At 57.0% G+C, this 20,529-nt stretch overlaps 7 protein-coding genes across 7 annotated transcripts; 5 read left to right on the forward strand and 2 right to left on the reverse strand.

Annotated features, from left to right (window-relative positions):
* Nucleotides 1-542: 542 nt before the first annotated feature.
* ColSpa_02315 (uncharacterized protein) lies at nucleotides 543-1,264 on the forward strand (the record flags this gene model as incomplete). The annotated part of the gene is made up of 2 exons (XM_049268527.1): nucleotides 543-804; nucleotides 912-1,264. 2 exons carry the CDS (start codon nucleotides 543-545, stop codon nucleotides 1,262-1,264), a joined length of 615 nt encoding a protein of 204 aa, XP_049124484.1.
* A 791-nt stretch (nucleotides 1,265-2,055) lies between these two features.
* On the forward strand, nucleotides 2,056-4,116 carry ColSpa_02316 (DNA polymerase alpha-associated DNA helicase A; the record flags this gene model as incomplete). The annotated part of the gene is made up of 3 exons (XM_049268528.1): nucleotides 2,056-2,525; nucleotides 2,702-2,933; nucleotides 3,001-4,116. The coding sequence occupies 3 exons, from the start codon at nucleotides 2,056-2,058 to the stop codon at nucleotides 4,114-4,116; spliced, it is 1,818 nt and encodes a 605-aa protein (XP_049124485.1).
* A 24-nt stretch (nucleotides 4,117-4,140) lies between these two features.
* ColSpa_02317 (DNA polymerase alpha-associated DNA helicase A) lies at nucleotides 4,141-4,722 on the forward strand (the record flags this gene model as incomplete). Its single annotated transcript, XM_049268529.1, has 3 exons — nucleotides 4,141-4,312; nucleotides 4,399-4,459; nucleotides 4,632-4,722. 3 exons carry the CDS (start codon nucleotides 4,141-4,143, stop codon nucleotides 4,720-4,722), a joined length of 324 nt encoding a protein of 107 aa, XP_049124486.1.
* Nucleotides 4,723-10,879: 6,157 nt separating this feature from the next.
* On the forward strand, nucleotides 10,880-13,047 carry ColSpa_02318 (uncharacterized protein; the record flags this gene model as incomplete). The annotated part of the gene is made up of 2 exons (XM_049268530.1): nucleotides 10,880-11,458; nucleotides 11,533-13,047. The coding sequence occupies 2 exons, from the start codon at nucleotides 10,880-10,882 to the stop codon at nucleotides 13,045-13,047; spliced, it is 2,094 nt and encodes a 697-aa protein (XP_049124487.1).
* Nucleotides 13,048-14,032: 985 nt separating this feature from the next.
* ColSpa_02319 (uncharacterized protein) lies at nucleotides 14,033-16,258 on the reverse strand (the record flags this gene model as incomplete). The annotated part of the gene is made up of 1 exon (XM_049268531.1): nucleotides 14,033-16,258. One exon carries the CDS (start codon nucleotides 16,256-16,258, stop codon nucleotides 14,033-14,035), a length of 2,226 nt encoding a protein of 741 aa, XP_049124488.1.
* Nucleotides 16,259-17,762: 1,504 nt separating this feature from the next.
* On the reverse strand, nucleotides 17,763-17,942 carry ColSpa_02320 (uncharacterized protein; the record flags this gene model as incomplete). Its single annotated transcript, XM_049268532.1, has 1 exon — nucleotides 17,763-17,942. The coding sequence occupies one exon, from the start codon at nucleotides 17,940-17,942 to the stop codon at nucleotides 17,763-17,765; it is 180 nt and encodes a 59-aa protein (XP_049124489.1).
* Nucleotides 17,943-18,304: 362 nt separating this feature from the next.
* Nucleotides 18,305-19,404, forward strand: ColSpa_02321 (zinc-type alcohol dehydrogenase-like protein; the record flags this gene model as incomplete). Its single annotated transcript, XM_049268533.1, has 2 exons — nucleotides 18,305-18,818; nucleotides 18,875-19,404. The coding sequence occupies 2 exons, from the start codon at nucleotides 18,305-18,307 to the stop codon at nucleotides 19,402-19,404; spliced, it is 1,044 nt and encodes a 347-aa protein (XP_049124490.1).
* Between the last annotated feature and the right edge of the window lie 1,125 nt (nucleotides 19,405-20,529).

Below are 20,529 nucleotides of genomic sequence, written 5' to 3' on the forward strand. Positions count from 1 at the left end.
CTACGATGACAGCGCCCCAGCGTCGCCGCGCTCGCTCTCCCGGAGACAGAGCACCAACGAGCGCATCAACGAGATCCTAGAGGTACGTTGTTGTTTTTTATTTTAGCTTTCACTCCTGCATCAGGCCCCTCGCATCACCACCGAGCAGTTGGGACTGTGGGACCTCTGCCTCTTACCCTTCGTTGCTTGGCGCCCACCCTCCCAGCCGCCAGTCTCACGTCCCTCAGGACCCTGGCTGGCTAGCTATTTTAAACATTCTCCCCCTTCCTCGGCCGGCCCCTTCTTCACCGTCCCGTTCCCCCCTCCCCACACTCCTCCCTCGCCCGGGACCGTTGCCCGTCTCCTCCGCTCAATCCCAACTCACATCTTGGGGCCCGCCCCCGAACACAGGCAGCACGAGGCCGCGCACAAGCAATGGGCGGCGGACTCTCGACCACCCGCTCCGCCCCGCCAGCCCCCCGCGCCAATACTCCCGCGCGGACGGCTCCCGCGATGAGAACGTCGGCATCATCTCCCGCGGCCCGGACCGCAACTACCAGAGCATGAATCCCACGCCGGCGCCGACCGCCGCTCCCGAACTGCTAGCCGGCATGCGGCCCCGCAAGTCGGCCCAGTCGACCCGGGACCGCCTGCCGGCCCAGACCGAGGTCGAGGAGGAGGAGGAATACGACGACGTGGTCGCGCGGGAGGAGCGGGAGCGGGCGGCGCAGACCAAGGAACCGTGGTACACGGTGTTCCTGTCGAGCTTCCAGAGCATCGAGTTGGAGAACAAGGGCAGCGTGGCCCGCGACCACCTCGCACTCGGTACGTTTGGCGTGGGACGGACGGGGGAGGGGGACCGCCCTCTCTCGTACAACCACACTTGTCCGTAAGATTCCCAGGCTAACCAGATACCTCTCTCTTCTCCGCAGAACGAACCTTTCTCGCATGGCTCCGCACCTCGCTCGCCTTCGCCTCGATAGGCATCGCCGTGACGCAGCTCTTCCGCCTCAACTCGTCCCTCTCCAACCCCGACTCCACCGACCCCAACGCCCACACCCTGCGACAGCTGGGCAAGCCCCTCGGCGCCACCTTCCTGGCCATCAGCATCCTCATCCTCTTCCTCGGCTACCAGCGCTACTTCCGCGCCCAGCAGTGGGTCATGAAGGGCAAGTTCCCGGCCAGCAGGGGCACCATCATACTCGTCTCCCTCGTCGCCTTTGCCCTGATGGCGGTGAGCCTGGTGGTTGTCGTGGTCGTGAGCCCGACGAGCAGGGAGCGGTGAGGGACGTCCGTCTCGTGCGGGATCCGGCCTCGGCATTCGAGCCCGCTTTGCTGCTTATGTTGGAAAAGGGCCGTGTTTTTCTTTTTTCATTGGCAGAACTGGACGAGTCGGGGTGTGCTGGCTTGCATATATAAAAGCAACCTATCTGTATCATATTCATGTATATCCGACGTTACGCAGGAATGAGCATATAATAAATACCCATTTGCATCTCGGCGACCGGTTTCTATCGTCAAAGGAAACTTTACAAATTTCTGGAGCAAAGGACACACTCGGCCCCTGTCAATGGAATTCTTGCACCGTGTATGAGAAGAAGTGAAGGGCCTGGGACTTGCGCTGTACCGCCATCGTTCGATCCCTCAAACTCAAGATAGAGGACAGGCGCGGCCAGAAACAACGACTTGCCCTCTAGACCAGTTTGAGTACGCGCTGCTCATTTCCCACATGCACCAAGAGCAGGCCATTTTATTTTAATGTTACACTTCGCAGGTGTCTGACCGCAGAAGCCTCGAGCTCGCACTCAATGGTTTCCCCTCAGCCTATCAGATGACGTCAAAGCCAGACAGCACCTCAACTGTGGGCCCCAAACCGCAGAACCACTTACAACCTCTTCTCGTGACTACACACAACTACCTCACTTACACAGACCCCAACGATCCTTCGGTGAACCTGGGCTACCTGCATCTCATCAGCCTCAGCCGTGGTCTACTGCCAGGCGGAAAGGTCACACAGAAGGACTACACCTGATCGGGGGAGCCCACCAAGCAACGCGCCTGGGAGAAAAAAACAAAATGGCGGCATCAGAACCCCTCTCCGTCCCCTCCTTCGCATCAACCCAGCTCTCCCTCCTCTCCGCCGAGCTCGCCGCCGAGGTTGCCGAGTCATCGGCCCTCGTCTCCCACCACGCCCCCGCCGCCCTCCAGCGCGCGGGCCTCGCCCTCCCCAACCTCGTCGTCGGCGCCCGCCGTACCGGCCTCGGCGGCCGCACTGTCCTGGAACTCGGCGCCGACCCGGCCGTGTCCTCGGACCTCCCAGAACACGGCCTCCGCCCGGGCGACATTGTTCTCGTCTCGGAGCAGCCCGCGGGGAACGCCAAGAAGAAGGAGGTCAAGGAGCTCGAGAGCAAAGGGGCGCGCGGCGTCGTCACGAGGGTGCGGAATGAGACGATCGGCGTTGCCGTCGACGAGGGCAAAGGGGAGGAGAGGGAGTTCGGCGGGAGGGTTTGGATCGTCAAGGTTGCTGACGATGTCACGTACCGGAGGTGAGTCTGCGTTTTCCTTCACTGCCTTACGGGGGTTTGGGGTTGCAGGATCGAGGGCAGGATGAGCTTGGTTTGGGGTTGAGCATGGCTTCGCCACGAGTTCGGCGAGCCGCCGCCCGCCCACTCGCCTGCCAAACACCAATTCAACGGCTAGGCGGAGCCGCTGACCATCACAGAATGAACCAAACCATGGAGAAGCTCGAGAAAATGACCGAATCAGAGTACACCGCCTTCATGCGCGTCCTGTTTGGCCTCTCGAGCCCGTCTCCCGTGCCCCAAGACCTGGCGTTGGATCCGGAGCTCTCCAAGATCCAATGGATTGACCCTTCGCTCAACGACTCCCAGAAGGATGCCATCCGGTTTGCGCTGGCATCACGGGAAGTGGCCCTCATCCATGGGCCGCCGGGTGTGAGTCGGCCGTAGTCCCTTCGCCTCATGGACCAACAGCGAGGAACTACAACTGACGCGCCTCTAGACTGGTAAAACTCATACCCTCATCGAGCTAATCCTCCAACTGATCAAGCTTGACCTCCGCATCCTCGTCTGCGGCCCCTCCAACATCTCCGTCGACAACATCGTTGAGCGCCTGGCGCCGCACAAGATCCCCATCCTCCGCCTCGGCCACCCGGCTCGTCTGCTCCCCAGCGTCCTCGCCCACTCCCTCGACGTGCTGACCCAGACCTCCGAGGCCGGAGCCATCGTCAAGGACGTCCGCGCCGAGATGGATGCGAAGCAGGCATCCATTAAAAAGACCCGCAATGGCCGCGAGAAGCGCCAGATCTACGCAGATCTCAAGGAGCTGCGCAAGGAGTTCCGCGAGCGCGAGCGCCGCTGCGTCAGCGACCTCATCCGCGAGAGCAAGGTGGTCCTGGCGACGCTGCACGGCGCTGGGGGGCACCAGCTCCGGGACCAGCAGTTCGACATCGTCATCATTGACGAGGCCAGCCAGGCGCTCGAGGCGCAGTGCTGGGTGCCCTTGCTGTCGGCCAAGAAGGCCGTGTGTGCCGGCGATCATCTGCAGCTCCCGCCGACGATCAAATCGCTCAACTCCAAGGTGAAGGCCGCGGTAGTACCGAAAGAAGGCGCGGAAAAGCAGATCAAGGGCATGACGCTGGAAACGACTCTGTTTGACAGACTACTCGCTCTCCATGGGTCATCCATCAAACGCATGCTGACCACACAATATCGCATGCATGAGAAGATTATGAGGTTCCCGTCGGACGAGCTCTACGAGGGAAAGCTCATCGCTGCAGAGGCAGTCAGAGAACGCCTCCTCAAAGACCTACCGTATGAAGTTGAGGACACCGAAGATACAAACGAGCCGCTAGTCTTTATAGATACGCAAGGCGGCGACTACCCTGAGAAGAGCGAGGACGACGACAAGGACGCCGTCAAAAAGGCCAAATTCAGTCTGCATGGGGAGAGTAAGAGCAACGAGATGGAAGCAGCGTTGGTGCGCCAGCATGCCCAGAAACTGGTCGACGCTGGAGTCAAGCCAGAGGACATCGCCGTCGTGACCCCTTACAATGCTCAGGTACGTTTAATCAACCCCCTGAAATCCCCTGAATGGTGTTTGGTCCGGCAGCTGTGAGCCGCAGCATCATGCTAACATCGGATGAACCAAAAGCTCGCCATTCTAGCGCCCCTGAAAGAACAACTGCCGGGCATCGAGCTAGGTAGTGTGGACGGCTTCCAGGGCCGCGAAAAGGAGGCAGTCATTGTCAGCCTTGTCCGGAGCAACTCTGACGGAGAAGTAGGGTTTCTTGGCGAGAAGCGTCGACTGAATGGTAAGCTCACGAGTGATGAACCGGCCGTGCCTAGGAAGATCCTGGCATGCTTTGTGGCTCGACGCATGAATGTTAATGCGCTGTAGTGGCAATGACGCGACCCAAACGCTCGCTGACGGTGATCGGAGACTCGGAGACAGTCAAGAGGTAAGTCCGTTTGAGAATTGCTTCTTCCATTGCAGCCGTTTTGTTGGTTGTGCGAAGCGGAAACGTCTGCACAGATGGTATCGGCTTGTACCTGAGACACTGCTGAGCCGCACCAAGCCGCCGGCACTTCGGTCGTGTTTCTTCTTTCGCTAACCTGCTCCGTCATAATCAGAGGTAGTAACTTCCTTAAGCGATGGATGGACTTCCTCGAGGAGAACGCAGATCTGCGTTATCCGGACTTGTCGTCACTTCAGGGGCATTGATGCCCTATTTGGGATGGCGGGAAGGCTGCGGCCTTGTGGTGGCTGTGAGGGCCATCCTCCCACGTAGGCCCGCCACCTCAATGTCATCCTTCATGCTACGGGAAGATTTCATGGCCAAAGACCAGACGATCTGGGTAACCGACGAACCGGCTTCCTCGGGGTGTTGGCCCGCTGAGAGTGGCCGCGGACGAAGTGGGATGGTTCCTCATGCGGTGCGATGCGCTGGTTCCCCAACGCTGCCGAAAAGGGAATGGGCTGCATTGTCTACCTTCTGGCGTGGCGTATCGTAGAATTTTTTCAATCAACCGTCAACCATGCTCACGTCCCAGTGGGGTTCAAGGGGGGAGGGAGCGTCCGTTGACGCAAGTTGATAGGCGCCAGGGCCCAGGCTGCTCGGCTCGTGTTATGATCCTGGGCGCGAAAGAAGAAAAGAAAGACCGGAGGGGAGACGGGGCTCAGATGTCAGCCGTCACTCATCAGACGGAGAAGGCGGCACCCATGTATGTTTCAGGTTACTTTTAAGCCCGTGCCATGCCTGTTCTTTGTTCGCGTGGCCAGACCCGCCCTATGCTCTTACCGACGAGGACGGTGATGTTTAACTTTGAAAGTACTCACGCCGCTGCTGGTCCATTTTATACACTGGTATCAGCAGCGTCGTTGGGGTTGTGAGGTTGACCCGAGTCTACGGCTGATACCGAGTTGCCCGCAGCTGCAAGATGGCAAGTGTCAAGATTTCTTGGCGCGAGACATCACCAGAATTGGCGGAAATTTTCTCGACGACCAGACTAAAGCCATGTCCGCTGCAGATGCGAAACAGCCGACAAAACGCCGTATCCCTCTCGCATATCTCGCATGTTGGTCTTGTGCAACAGACTATGCTGTTTTTCGGGTTTGTTGCTGCTGGCAACCTACACCGCAACAGTTGCTCTAGATAAAGGCAACTGACGAGGGGCAATGCGCGTCAAGGTCGCGATATGTGGCTCGCGTTGTCTGTTGCTGATTCGTCACGGATGCAACGCTAGGAAGTGGTTTTCCTTTGCGGCACTTGAGAACCTGGCGCCCGCTTTTGGAGGTAGGAGGCGCGTGTGGAGTGAATCCTATATTCAGGCCGTGTAGAGCATTTCATGATATGGCGGAATGAAACAACGCTTCCGTGAGTTTTCCCTCCCAGCGGAGCGGTTCGTCTCCAGCAATGTGAGACGATGCCAATTCCGGGGCCTTCGCTAACTGGGTATGTGTCCCGGCAGCCAGAGGGCTTTTAGCGAGTAATGAGCGCGGCTGGGTAGGACACACAGCGTTGGCTGGCGTTGACGGCTGTAGTGCATCTTATGCTCTCAATTATGCCGTTGGCTCAAGCAAGGCCAGCACGTTGACGGGCAGATCATAAGTCGGCTACTTCGCTATATGATGCTCCGTCGTGATCCATTGAGCAGCCGATCAAACCATCGCTGACGAAGGGAGAACACTTCGCGTCTGATCTAGGTCGTATCGGGGGGGTGGTTGCGACAAAGCATGAGTGTGTGCGCGACTATGACAGTGCAGCCATGTCCTGCATCAATGATCGTGTTGTCTGTGATGGAACCGCTCTGGCAGCAGCTGTTTGATTAGTCATGCCATTCGTGCATACTGGTCCCAGAAATAGACGGCTCGTCGACCAGTTTGGCGGGCAAGATTCCTCGACTGTCGGCCGTCGAGAAATTCCGGCAGGGTATCATAGACAATGGGACGGAGCCCACTCGCAGGATTCTTGCCATGTGGTGTTCTCTCAGCCGTCGCCAGAAAGTCCCGCCGCGAGTCATGGGATACGGGATGAGGAAGCCGGCAGGCGCTGACATAGGTACCGGAGGAATCGACAACTTTGATACGAAGACAGAGAACGCTCAACGAGTATCGACCGGATCTAGACTAGGCCTGTCGAGGCAGACAATAGGGGACAACTTCGGTCGTTGGGCGAAGGCCTATAAGCCATGTGGTGTTTTAGCCTCTCGAGCTGCAATGTGGGGTCGTCCCTCACGCTATTGGTTCCTCATGCTCTTTGCGAAGCTGCACGTCGGGGGATTTGGAAGACGCGGCCGTCGACAAGACCTTGCTGCTCCAAAGGGAGCTCGGTTGAAAAGTGACGAAAGTTGTCATCTGGCTCGAAGCGACTAGGTGTGCGGCAGCCTCCGTTGTGCCGCCGTTTCGAACCAAGAACAACCCAGGTAGGGTAGGCAGGCGAGTATATGCAGGAGGACGTGGCATGTGGTTGCAGCGATCCAGGAGAGGAATGCGCTGTGGTAGTTTGCAACCCGATGGCGCGTTGGGATTCGTCCGTAGCACTAGCAATCACATTTCTCCGGCATCGATCCTCGAAAGCCACAGCTAGCGCTGTCAAGCAGGCGAACAATCTTCGTACAGCCAGCCGCCCGTCGGGGTTAGCTATAGGTTGGCGTGGGCGACTGTCAGGTTTGCGGGGCGGCGGTTGTGGGCGTGGCAATCTGGCCATAGAGAGACAAGAGAGGTTAGTGCCGATGATAGCGATCCCTAAATTCCAGCACAGCGTCTGCCGGGTCCCTTCACTGATTTCCTAATGGGCTTAAGGTTGGCGTTCGATGACCCTAGCGCGGCGTTGCGATATTGGACGACTAGCCTGCGGCAGAGGTCTTGGATGGCGGAATCTAGGACGCCACGCCGGGTGAAGACACCAAAAAAACCTCTGGTAGGTTTCCGTTGGTGTACGGAGTAGGGCCATCGTCTCTCGCCTGTCGTCCCTATCGCTTGCACAGAAGGCTGCCCAGTCAGGAGGGTTCCGGCCCCGTGGGCGTGGCTATGACCTCTTTCCCGACTCAGCATGATTGTTAAACCGGGGTGAGAGCTGAGACTTGGGGGCCGTAGCCTGTTGCCGGTCGACGCTCGACAGACGCTGAGCATGGGTCAGGTTGGGGTTGGCATCGTGTCTGGTAGCGACAAGGCCAAAAACCGGGCCGAGTGACATGAATCCAGGAGCCGCGATGTTGGTGCGCTTGGTAGCATTGGAACTTCCGCCGTTCGCGATGATCTCCAGTCTTTATCCGCAACACAGGTTTGTGGGATGCAAGCCAGGAGGTCTGGAGAGGTTGTTCGTGTTGGTGAAGCGGGGTGTAGAGTTGACACGGGCCACGCACACACACGAGTCTAGGACGGGGACTAGCAGCGGGAGCAGCTGGGAAAGAAAAGGAAGTCAAGACTGAAACAAGACGCCAAATCCAGCAGCTCCTCAAAATCGGACCAGCAGGCCGGGTTGGACTGGATCCGGCAGAGCCGGGGATTGGATAAGGCATTTGCTCCATAGTAGACACTTTGAGCCTGCACTACAGCAAGTGAGATAGTACCCACGGACGGACATATCGTGTCAGGACGACGGATGTTGGCAGTCAGGTCTCTCCACACGGAGGGTCCCTCTCATCTTCACGGCTGTCAGTGCAGGTGAAGCGTGTGGATCACAGTTGGCTTGAAAAGGCGTCGGCAGAGGAAAACTGTTTTGTGTTGTGGCTGAGACACCTCTGCCTCTGGACCTGGAACCGGAACAGGGACTGACAAAATTGGAAGATCAGCACTTGTGGGATTTATTTTTTTGGTCAATTGAGACGAAGCAATCCGTGGCCTCCTTATCAAATGGCAATGGGTACGCGTCCAGCTCGGTCGTCAGAGACCGGTCTAGCTGGCCGAGTTGTTGCAGACCCCCTCAAAGACACGGCTCACGGTTGCTTCTCAAGTTGGCTACTTCCGTGCCAGTCGTTGCGATGGACCGCCTTACGCCGACGTCCAACATGCCATGTCCCGTTCCCTTGATCGACGTCAGGTACGGACTTGACGTGCTTGCTTACATGGACAAGCAGGGGAGCAGAGCCGGATACATCATACAATGGTTTCTATTTTACGCGCGCCTCTACCTCCTACATTCCATCCATCCCTCACGTCGCTCATATACGGGCGCCCTTTCCAGCATGGGCAGGACACGATATCTCGGGCAAGACAATTGGTTGATATCGACACAGACACACGTTCCTCGTCCAATGGCGTATCATGCTTGGCCACACAGACCTACCAATACCCTCCATCTCAATCCGCAGCCCGCATGCGCGCGCAGAGGATGCGAGAGCAAGTGAGAGAGAAAGAGAGAGAACACGCGCAACTAGCGCAGATTATTGTCCAGGCTTTGCTCCGCGTCCCTTACCTTCCATGACCCGCCTTCCGCTTACATGCACAACGAATACCTAGGTGGCTTACCTCGGACGGGCAAGGACACCGAATCCAGTTGGTGGAGGTGTCACATTGGATGCCTCTAGCGCGGGCAGCACTTGTCGAGTCGATGACCCCAATGCCATTTCGACCAGGGGGGAAGGTCCCACGTCCTGTCTCCTTCCCCACTACTCTGGGCGCCCCAAGCACTGGCCTCAAACAAGGGTAATCCCCGACCCAGGGGAGGTCAAGGAAGGAGGAAGGACGAACAAGCGGCAGGGACGCAGACGTGGTGCGGTGGGTGTGGATGTGGAAGGAAGCTGGGACCTCTCAATCTGAAGGAGAAGGAGGAGCCACCGGCCACGGCGAGCGAGCGAGCAAGCGAGGGCCACGAGGGGTAGGTAGTGTAGAAATGAGATGGAGATGGGAACGGCTTCAGCTCGTCGTCGCCCGTCTGTCCGTCCTATCCTGTCTTTGCCCGCCGCTGTTCTCTTCTCTGGATGCCCCTCGTGTTGTAAACAGCCCGTCTCCTTGCACGGAACGATGGACAAGATAACACAAACCATTCATCATCGTTGTCTTCTCGGCCCATCTCTCTGTATATCCTAGACGCGACCAACGCGCACCATTGACGGCGTTCCAATGGTCCGTATTCTCCTGGTCGTGCATGCACGCTCGTTTCATCACGCTAGCATCTGCATCTGCCAATGTGGCCCGCCAGTGCCTCCATGTCTCTTTCCCGTCTGCCTCTTGCTCCGTGTGCCCATCCATCTGAAGTTCCGTCCTCCGTCTGGCCTGGCCTGGTCTGGTCTCTCGCTCTTTTCGTCCTTGTCCGCAAGTCCCTTGCCTTTTCCACCTCGACGTCGTCCTCCCCCTACCCTGGCCGGGCCCTCTCTCCCCATCGAATCGTAAAGGTACGGTCCCTCACCCAAGTACTTTGTACTCATCCTGCGCAGAACCGATACAGATACATGCCAATTGCTTTCCCTTTTCTCCCACCCTCTCTCCCTCTTGTTTTTCTTTTCCCACCCGTCTCTCTACCGTGCTTTTAGCCGTTGGGAACAGCAAGAGACTCCATATTGGACCAACCGCGTCTCTCCAACCCTTCTTTTCCGACCTGTCTCGGCCTCTCTGTCTTAACCCTGCTTCGGGTACCGCTACTTCGCGCCAACGTTCCTTACACCTTGATTGACCCTTTTCTTTACTTACTATTTATCACGCATTTCTCCTGATATTGTATAATTCACCTCCATCCCCCCCCCCTTTCAACCCACACACCACACGCCCTTGGACCGAGCGGCGCGCTACAGTCCGTCCCAACCAACGTTGCTCCTTCGGCTGCCTGCCAGCCTGTCGCAGAGCTGCCCGGGTGCTCCTTTGATACATGACGCATGCGCTGCCAGGGTCCCCCTTCTTAGTCCCTTAACTACTACCCCAATCCTCGGTCCTCTCGTGGGTTTCTCTCCTTTATTCGCCTCATCAATCCTCGTGCTTTGATTGACCACTCGACGTCGCTCCGTCTTTTAATCACTGCGTCGCTGTGGCTGTCGAGGAGCCATTGCCACCTCTCCGCTTCGATTCCCCCGCCAGGCCCAAGACGACAAGCCGCATTGCTGGCCATATGCACTATGAATCAGGTTCCAGCATAGATCACCACCTGGCCTAGACATCTGGCGTCCGATCGAGAACCCCAGTTTGGAACTGGCAAGCCGCCGGCCATTGGATATTGGTTCCAAACAAACCTGTTGCGGCACGGCACCGGACATCACCCGCCATCTTCGGGCCTCACCTAACCAGCATTGTCTCTGCCCCTCCTGATCATTTCCCACAAGCGTCACTTCCTCCATGGCTTATACTGGTCGACTTGCATATACACCGCACCTCCTCCTCCTCCCTCTCCCACTCTCGCTCTAGTCTTGAGCCCCCGCGATCTGTAAACATTCCGGTCAGAACTGCTATGGGCCTCTTCAAGTCGGCGAACCCAACCCCCGCCCCAGGCGTCCTGCCTCGATCTCTGACGGGCCAGTCCATTCGCGGCAAGATATCAGGCCCGATTCCCATCCCCAGCCCCTCCGACGACGAGTTCCCCATGCGCAACCCCGGCACCGGTATCGCCACGCCTTTGGCCGGCGGCGACATGAAGGAACAGCAGTTGCATCCTCCGCAGGCCGAGCCTAGGGCCGGATCAATTGTCTCAGTCGTCCAGCCCGAAGTGTCACAGGCGCCTAGGACGGAGTCGGTGGTTGCTCCCACAGGATCCGCCGCCTCTGGCTCAACGTCACCTCCGACGTCTAGCGCACATGCCAATTCGCCCCAGTCGCAGAGGAGAACAAATGGCTCCAGCAATTTGCGCTATTCGGCAGTGAGCGCATCGTCGGTGCAAACTGGCGGGAGCCGCGACCGGCCTCAGCGCAAAAAGTCGACTTTGCGCGGTGCACTTGGCAAACTTTTCGGTCGCAAAAAGAAGACGGCTAGTCAAGGTCCAACCGATTCGCAACGCATATCGACTTACAACACTTCGAACCAACACAAGAGCGTAAGTTTCGGCATCGGCTGTACCCGTGCCCTGACATTTTGTCTGAACTTGGAGACTGACGGGGGAATCAACAGGACATGTCCGCCTTAAGCCGAGTCAACGAAGCCGAACCAAAGCGATCGGCATCTTTGCCGATCACCGAGTACGACAGAGCATTAAGATCTCACTCCATTGGGCCTCACGACATTACTGCCATTGAAAGCGCACGTAATTCGATCAATGTCGACCTATCTGTGCTGGGCCACAGGAGGGCTGCGACCGCCACTACAAGCCAGATATACTCGGCGCCGTTCAGAAATCGCGAAAGCGAATTCGCGGGTCTTTCACCCCGTCCAGCAAGCACCCACGTACGTGGAAGTCGACTGTTTGCCGATGACGATAACCCCGAAGAAATCGGGCGGGCAATCACCAGCGACGTCGGCCAAAAGCGACGCTCCAGGAGTCTCAGCGGTCTCCAGAATCCCGAGGTTCGTGCTGATCTCCGACGCAGAAGTGACGAAATCCGCTATTGGAGACAAAGTTATGGCCCAGCTTTCGTTGCATCCCCGGCATCATCCAATCCTCCCGACCACGAACACCACTTCCCAGGCGCGGTCTCTGTGGACGGGCCAGACTCACCAGTGGAGCACGAGCAGCACCAGGTGCATACGCCGCCTCAGCCGTTCTCTTTTGGTAACCTGACTCACATGAATGTCATGGCCGGGATGAAGATCACGCAGGCAGCCAGTATAGAGACACGAATAGACACCCTCGAAGAGAGGATGCACCGCGTCGAAGATGTTGTAACGCAGCTCTGTAACTCCGTTCCTGGCTTCCAGGTGCACTTCAAACCGCCGCGGCGTCCTGCACCCTCTGTTCCAGGGTCTGTTCCGTCCTCTCAGACGACGAACACAGCGGTCAATCCCACGCTCCAGCAGTTGTCGCGTCAGGATGCACCCGCATCCCGGTACAGCAGCTCTGCGCACTCGAAAGAATCCCGCACTTCATTCGGCGAGACACCAACATACGTCGGTTCTATGCAGTTCCCTGCGCCCTTAAACAGACCGATGTCGAATTCTACTATCCGAGGCGTCACCAGCTTGCCTGCGATATCACACATTGAGTCGAACAGAACGACGGGGACGTTCACGGCAGATCATTACACGACGCTTCTCGCGCTTCTAGAGACGGAAAGAACCTCTAGACAAGCCCTCGAGTCTCAAGTGAAGAAGTTGACCAGGCGCCTAAACATGATTTCCGGACCCACCGGCCATGGTCGCATGTCTTTGCAAATGGAGCCGCCGCCAACGGCCAAATCCTTCGGCAGCGTGTCGGCCTTCGACCAGGACTCGTCCGATGACGAAGGTTTATCCAGAAACCGACGGTTCATGGCCGAAGACTCGGGTGTCGGAACTGGTCCTGGAGACGAGGATTCATACTCGGAAGTGTTTGCGACGCCAAGGGAAGAACAGCCATACGGTTATGGCGCCTTTGGCGAGGAACTACGCGACGAGGACGAAGATCCCCAACGAAAGAAGGCAGCCCGGACCTTGTCTTTGAGCCAAATGACTTTGGGCAAGAAGCCCTCCAGGACGGCAGTGCGAATTTGATACGTTTTACCGCACTATGAGGTGTTGTTTTCTTTTTTGAGGTTTGTCATTATACCCCGGGAGATGTTTTCCCACTCACGAGGCGACGACGGTGGTTCTGTTCTCGGCAGTCGTTGAGCTGAAGACTTATCCGTCTTTGCGTGGTTCGACAACGATACCTCCCCTGAACTTCTGATGGGCTCGGCATTATTATGGTAGCGAAATCCTGCGTTAATCTTTTTTTTTTTCATTACCTTTGCTCGTACCCATGACTACCTGTTTCCAATCACAACGATGTGGCTGGAGCTGTGGCGGGACCAGTTCTTGGGACACATTTCGTTGGCGAAGTCACATTCATTTTCTCTCCTTCTATTTGTTATTTCTTATTAAATTGTCTCAGCGAGACGAAGGCTTTAGGGCGGTCACGGTCGGGTAGGGCCGGAGGATGCAGTGCTAGACGCCTGACAGGCTCAAATGTGTGCAAGATGATATCTCGTCTACGTCCAATGTCCGGTGGAAGTGGAGAGGAGCGTGGTATGTAGCCAGATCGGCCCGACCTGGATACCTACAGGTTGCGCGCGTGTACAATATCAAGAAACTTATTCTCGGATCGGCTTCGATGATGGAACCCAAAACGCCCGACAATCCCGCTGCCTGCAATAGACGTCCACGCTAGCTCAACCCACCTTGCAAATCCCGCGTCAGATGCACAACTAATCTAGTTTGCCTACAAACAAATAACGGGTCGGGTAACATGGGCCCCGGTCGTAATCTCCGGATCCTCATCTCGGGGGCATGATCCAGAATGTTTCGAGAAGACCTCTGGATCCCGCCGGGCCCCACGGCGGTTTTTGGGATGTGCGGTTGCTTTTTTATGAGTTGGCCTTTTCTCGGTTGAGAAGGGCTTAGTACAAGTGTTCTGCTGCGTACATAAAAAGGTGTGAGATGTTGATATACTGGCATGACACAACTCGTTATCCCGCGGGTGCACGCCGCAGGCTCAGCTTCATGGTTGAGGTAGCGCGACTCGGCTCGGATCCTCGACCGATGCTTCACTCTCCAGTGTTTCGGCCAATATTGCCAAGCCGTCCCCGACGAGCCGAACGATGTCAAACACGTGGGAACCCTTGAACGTCTGGGCCCAGAGCCGAGTGGTCGAAACAGCCAGACCGCTGATTAGAAGCGCATGGCTCCGGACTCCGTCCAAAGAGTCCGCAAACTCCGTTTCTTGCACCAGGCTCGCAACCATGTTGACCAGCCTCCGCTCGTCTTCCCGTAGAGAATCGAATCCGGAGCCTTTGACGAACTCGGAGACGAGCAGAAGCCACCGCGCCAGAAAAAATGCGCACTCCAGGTTGCACAAGGCATGTTGTATGCTCCAGGTCAGGGGCTGCGTACGCGCCACGAAGGCGACGCCGACACGGACTGGAATGCTCAGCGCGTGAGCACACTGCAGCACGGCCCTGTCCAGTTGAGGGGATCTGTCCTTGACGCCGATTGTGTGCTTCGCCGCGAAGAAGGCCGCGGCTACGTCCCTGGAATCAAGGTCAAGGAGCCGACAAGCGGGACCGAGGTCGGCGTTCAGCCGGATATAGGCCAGCCGCAGCATGGCGGTCGCGTTGAATCCCATGGGCCCCTTAGGAGACGAGGGGTCTGTCGTGGATTCATAAGTCGCCTCCCAGGATTCCTGCCAGGCACGCAGTGAAGATTCCATCTTGCTGATGAACTCGCCGCCCAAAGCATCTCGGTTCGCGGAGCTGTTGCGAGCGAGAAAAATGTGCTGAACCAGGCCGTGAATGAGCACATGGTTCGCGAAAGACGAGATCGCCGCCTCAAGATGGATTTGCTCTCCCGATAGCAACTGCTGCAGCTTCTTCCGAAACGGCTGCGGCGGCAAGCATTTGTCTCGCAGCGTGGACCAGTCGGTCGGGTTGAGCGAGTCCCACGTCGACGCGCAGCCGGGCAGTCTGATGGCAACCTCGCGGTTCAGGATCAGTGGCGCCGTGTCGAAGGCCACGGATTGTAGGTTCAGAAGGCTGTACGCCACAAAGAGGGTGCGACGGCGCTCTTCCTGCTGAACCCATTCTTTCCACGGTGTGCCTGGAGGTGAGTGCTCTTCGGGTTTGGATATTCCCAAGTCACGGGCGAGCATGGCGACTTGGCTTGACATTGCCAGAGCGTCCCGCGTGAGATCACGGTGGCCCCACGAAGCCATCGCCGTCAGTACCACCATGGCTTGTAAGGTCCGGAGATCCACTTTATCTCTATCCCCTGAATCTCCGGCAACCTCATCGCCCAGGGCCGTGTTGTCGATATCTGCAGACCTGTTCTGGAAACGGGTGTGCCCAACGTACGTTGCTTCGCCGTTCATCAGCCGCTGAAGGACTAGCGTGTCCCTCCGCGCGAGACGCCAGGTAATCAAGGACCGTGCCGCTCCGTAGAGTCTGTACCCCTGAGCATGCTCGTAGCGATAGAGGGCGCCAACGGCAGCCATGGAGAGCAGGAGCTCAAGGCCGACGCGCGCGGCGGAGAAGGTCACGCAATGCAGCAGTGGCAGGTGGACGTGGAAGCCGCGGAAGTAGCCTTCCAGGAAACGCGAGAGCATGTGCTTCGACGGAAGGGAGAATGGGCCCGGAAGGCCATCCCGAAGCGTGGCGGAGTCTCGAAGGATCTGGCTGTAGTCGGCCGGGGATATCTTCCAGGGACGAACGGTCTCGGTCCGTCTCACCAGTTGAACTTGGGGGTTCGATGGGTTCTCGTCATCGAGCGCGGCCATTGCAGGTATCAGCTCCGGCTTCTCTGGTTCCATCGAGGGCAGTCTAGTGGCGAAAGCGGACTGAGATTCCGTCAACGGGGGCTCTGGTGGCTGGTGCTCAAAAGGCGAGGGCTCTTGGGGCCCCCAGGCCAAGGAGGAAGACGATGCTACGTCGTTTCCATGTGCGTTGGACGATGTCGTATAGTCTGTTAGCGGCGTGTTCGTAACGGGGAGTGAAACAGTGTTGAACAGGTTGGATGACAGGAACGGACTCTGCAACTGCGCGTCGCCCCATAGGAAGTTGTATTCTGGGCCGTTCATCCCGAACAGGAGCTGCTGCGTATACGAATCCGCAAGAAGCTCCGAGTCTCCCATGGTGACATCGAACAGTGGCGGGTTGAAAACGTCGCGAGCAGAGCCGGTCTGACGGTCGCGTATTCGTGTCTCAGCAACAGACTCTTCGGAAGCGTCGTTCATGATTGTTCCCTCGCCGCTCGCCGCAACGACCCGGCCGTGGGACTCGTGAGCAACACGTTGTCCCCCATCTATCATTTCAACGGCCGCTGTGTCACCTGCCTCGTCGGCGCCAGAGATGTTTACAGTCTCATGTTCTCCAACCTCCCCTGCGTGGGAAATACGTTGGTGCCTTGTCAGGAGGTCTCTGTTGGTCTAGTAAGAACAGAACAACCCCGCCGACAGGCCTATTCAAGGGACGGAACCTCCCCGATTGACTTACCGACGGGAGAATCTCCTGCCACAGGAACACGGAAACGGCTGTTCGCGAGTGTCTGCCAGAAAACGTTAGATGGGGCCTGTTCAAGGCGTCGAGCAGCCCTGGTTGACTGTCAACACCCCCGGGCGCGAGGCCGTGCGGAAAGGCATTACGGGTGCGTTCATGACGTTCAAGATGCTCAAGTCTCTTGAACTGTTTTTGGCAGAATCTGCATGGTGCAACGTGGCGGCGAGGTCGGCCCCGCGGCGTAGACATAGTCTTTCGATCCTTTGGTTCTTTTAAGGAACCATGTTCTACAGGACATGAGGAGGGGGGTGCGGAGTTGCTAAGCCCACTCGATGGGTGGTAGTTACCGCTCTGCCAAAAATCCGGCCCGGGCTTGCCCAGAATGACCTCGAACTAAATACTTACCCCAGTTTTGGGGTTTTCTCAAGTGAAGCTAGTCCCTTTCGAACAAGGCCATCTAACTCTCAATAACCTCACAACGACGTGAACTACGGGGCTGGGGCGAGCGATATTAAGCCTGGAATCGCCTTCATTAACTTTTCTCTCTTTTACTTCATTGACTGTATGGATGCGCGCGAATGTGATGGGTTTTCAAAGCTCGACTCTGAGGCCTTCAAGACCCGAATCCAGACGCGAAATGGCCCCGGAAACGAGCGCGAGCGCCCCTGATTCTTGCCCAAGCCCTTGAGAGTCGAGACAGACTGTATTAAACCATGACGGTAGGAACGCTGGCCGAGCGTTGGGTATGAGACAAGTCACTCTTGTGTGTGAAACTGCGTCTCCCGAGACGGACATGCCTTGTCGAGTGTTTTCAGTCGTTGCATTCTTTACTAGGAGATGCGCTCGCCTTGTGTCAATGGAAGTAGCACCTTACGATTATCGATTAAGGGATTCGGACTTCGGTCGGTGCTAGTTGACCACAATTGCGACAATTCTACTGGATTCCGTCAAGGCGGCATGAGAGATGCCGATTTGACCAAGAATATCCAGCTGGAGACGAAATGCGGTTGGGGTAGAAAACAACTACACTCACGAAGCCGGCCCGCTTGATGCAATGGACAAGCAGTCATTGGGTTCTCCTCTGGGCTCCTCTTAAACGTATGGAGAACAACTCGTGTGACAAAGCCAAAAGTTATCGTGGTCTTTCAGAAAACCGATCAGCTTCGGGTGTGCTTACTTGGCGTTGTCAGTGTCAATGGTTGATACTTTTGACCCCAAAGTTGGGGGGGAAATTACCCACCCTCAGTTACACGAACCCATCCCCACGACACCAGCTCCCATTTCGGCGATCTCGTCGAGATCGAACCATGCGTTCGCCTCGGTAACGACTAGAAATTTCTCAGTCTTTCGGGGCATGGCTCTGCATGCCTCGAGGGCCATGACGTCCCTCATCTGGGTCCGCAAGGAAGGGTCTCGCATCATGTTCCCTTTCACGGGTCATCCCACTTTGGACTGTTTGTAATGTTTCTTGCCAAACCGAAGACAATGGCCTCCTTCCCCGAGTCAAGTAGCTGTCAAAAGCACACTGATCCATAATGGCCCTTCTTTTGGTGATTTATCAGCAGTGCCATGACGTCGGGACTCGTCAACGTTGACATAACGGCTGCCCTGAGCTACAGCTAGCAGGAGGAGGATGGAAGAGATATATCAAGGGCTGCCCGCGAGCTCTGTGCTCTCGTGCCATCCCAAGCAGATAAGCATCACGACCTATTGCTTGGATCATTTTCCAATAGCCTTTGAACCCTCTCTATTATTCGAACCGTACTGCACATAAGCGTTTTATCATGGCAACTCAGCAGGTCTTCAGACTCCCGCAACGGTCCTCCATCAACGACCTCCGCGTCGGAACCGAACCAGTCCCGGAGCCATCCACGTACGAAGTCCTCATCCGCATTCGAAGCGTCGCCCTCAACTACCGCGACTTTGCCGTGGCCACCGGGAAATACCCCTTCCCCGTCAAAGACGACGTGGTCCCGTGCTCCGACCTGGCCGGCGACGTCGTCAAAGTCGGAAGCCAGGTGACCGACCTATTCGCCGAGGGAGACAAAGTCATCGCCGTGTTCGACATCGCCACGCTCTACGGCGCCATAAAGGACTGGAACCACAGCCTGGGCGGCTGCCTCGACGGCTGCCTGCGGGAGTACATCGCCCTCCCCGCCCCGGCCCTCGTCAAGATCTCCCCGGACGTCTCTCTAAGCTACGGCCAGCTCTCTGCGCTCGTCTGTGTCGGGAGCACCGCGTGGAACGCGCTCTATGGCAACGTCCCCCTCAAGCCTGGCCAGACCGTCCTGTTTCTCGGTGAGTCGGCTGCCCCCCCACCCTCATGAAGTTTTGAGATTCTAAACGTGGCCAAGGCACCGGTGGCGTCTCCATCATGGGTCTCATCCTCGCCAAAGCAGCCGGGGCGACGACCATCATCACATCGTCGTCCGACTCGAAGCTCAAACACGTCCAGGAGACGTACGGCGCCGACTTCACCATCAACTACAAGAGCACGCCGAACTGGTCCGAGGAAGTGCTCAAGGTCACCAAGGGTCACGGCGCCGACTACATCCTCGAAAACGGCGGCGCCGGCACTATCGCCCAGAGCATCAACGCGGTAGCATACGGAGGGTCCATCGCCGTCATTGGGTTCCTCGCATCTTGTCCGCAGGACCAGATGCCGGATGTGGCGGCCTTGGCCCTGTCCAAGGGCGCGGTTGTGCGCGGTATCATGGTGGGATCCAAGCAGCACCTGGAGGAGGTGGCACGGTACGTCGTGGAACGGGGGTTGCAGATCCCCGTAGAGAAGGAGTTTGGGTTTGGACGAGACGACGTGGTTGCTGCGTTTGAGTACCTGGCCAGCGGTGCTCACATTGGCAAAGTGTGCATCAACGTGTCTTGAGGTTGTCTAGACGTGCGGGTTTGGCAATAATGCGGCATCAAGTTGTGGTCTCGTTGAGCCCAAACGCTACCTCGTAGGCATCTCGGCAGCAACACGGGTCATCTCCCAATGACTTGCTCAATATATTACAACCTGGCAACTGTTGCAGCCAACAAGCGTCCTGTTCACCCCAATCCGGTTGCCAAGTGAACTAAATGGGAGTTGGATGTCAACATAGTCGTTACTAATAAGTCCTCTGCCCTGGCAAGCGTAGCACTGGCAGTAAATGTGTGTGCAGGAGCATGTTATTCTGTTGCCCAGTATTTAGTGAAGCCGACTCTGCAATGGACTCTCATATGGAGCAAAACACCGGAAAACAGGGAGATATTAGCGACGGTAAGAGGAAGGAAAGTCATATGATTTTCCCCAGCACCCGCCGACGAGGAATATGTCCGTTACCTGGCGAGGGCCTCGGGGGTTGGATTTTGAGCAGGTATTGGGGGCATCAGCAGTGGGTAGAATTCGTGATCGAAAGGCTTGAATTGCAGCGGTCGGAAGTTGTAGCTTCATGTGGGCAACCGCTCAAGATTCGGCAGTCGAGTGCGCGAATCATTCAGTTCAGGGCCCAGCTTCCAGGGTTATACCATCTTGTACTTGCGATTCTTTGCAAAACTGGATTTATCTGGGAAACAGCAGATTCCAGTTTACCTAGGAAGAGTGAGGCCTTGACGATTCCTTGTTGCTCTATTACCCTGGCACGTGCGGCGCTCATATAGATATGCTCGGGTTCAAATAGATAGTAAGGGTTGCAGGTTGGACCTTGCTTAGGTAGGTTTGCAGACAAATTGATAGAGTCGGCTCCGCCCAGCACTCATGCCATATCGGCCCCACGACTCAGGGTTTCCCCGATGAAAGCCGCAGTTGGAATTGGGACCCCAAACGGCCAACCCGCAACCGGGGCGAAAGCCAACATGGTACCTATCATTCCTCTCAACCACAATCTTATCCACTCCGCAGGGAAAAAGATTAAGATTGATGCGGGCGCCGCTAAGTCGGATAACACCTACGTAAGCAAAACTCAGCCTGCGCACAACCGCTATCTGCACCGACTCCGCGCGAACTGGCTTCTACATATTCCCACTCTCC

Source organism: Colletotrichum spaethianum (assembly GCF_022836535.1).
Source record: "Colletotrichum spaethianum MAFF 239500 DNA, contig04, whole genome shotgun sequence".
NCBI lineage: Eukaryota > Fungi > Ascomycota > Sordariomycetes > Glomerellales > Glomerellaceae > Colletotrichum > Colletotrichum spaethianum.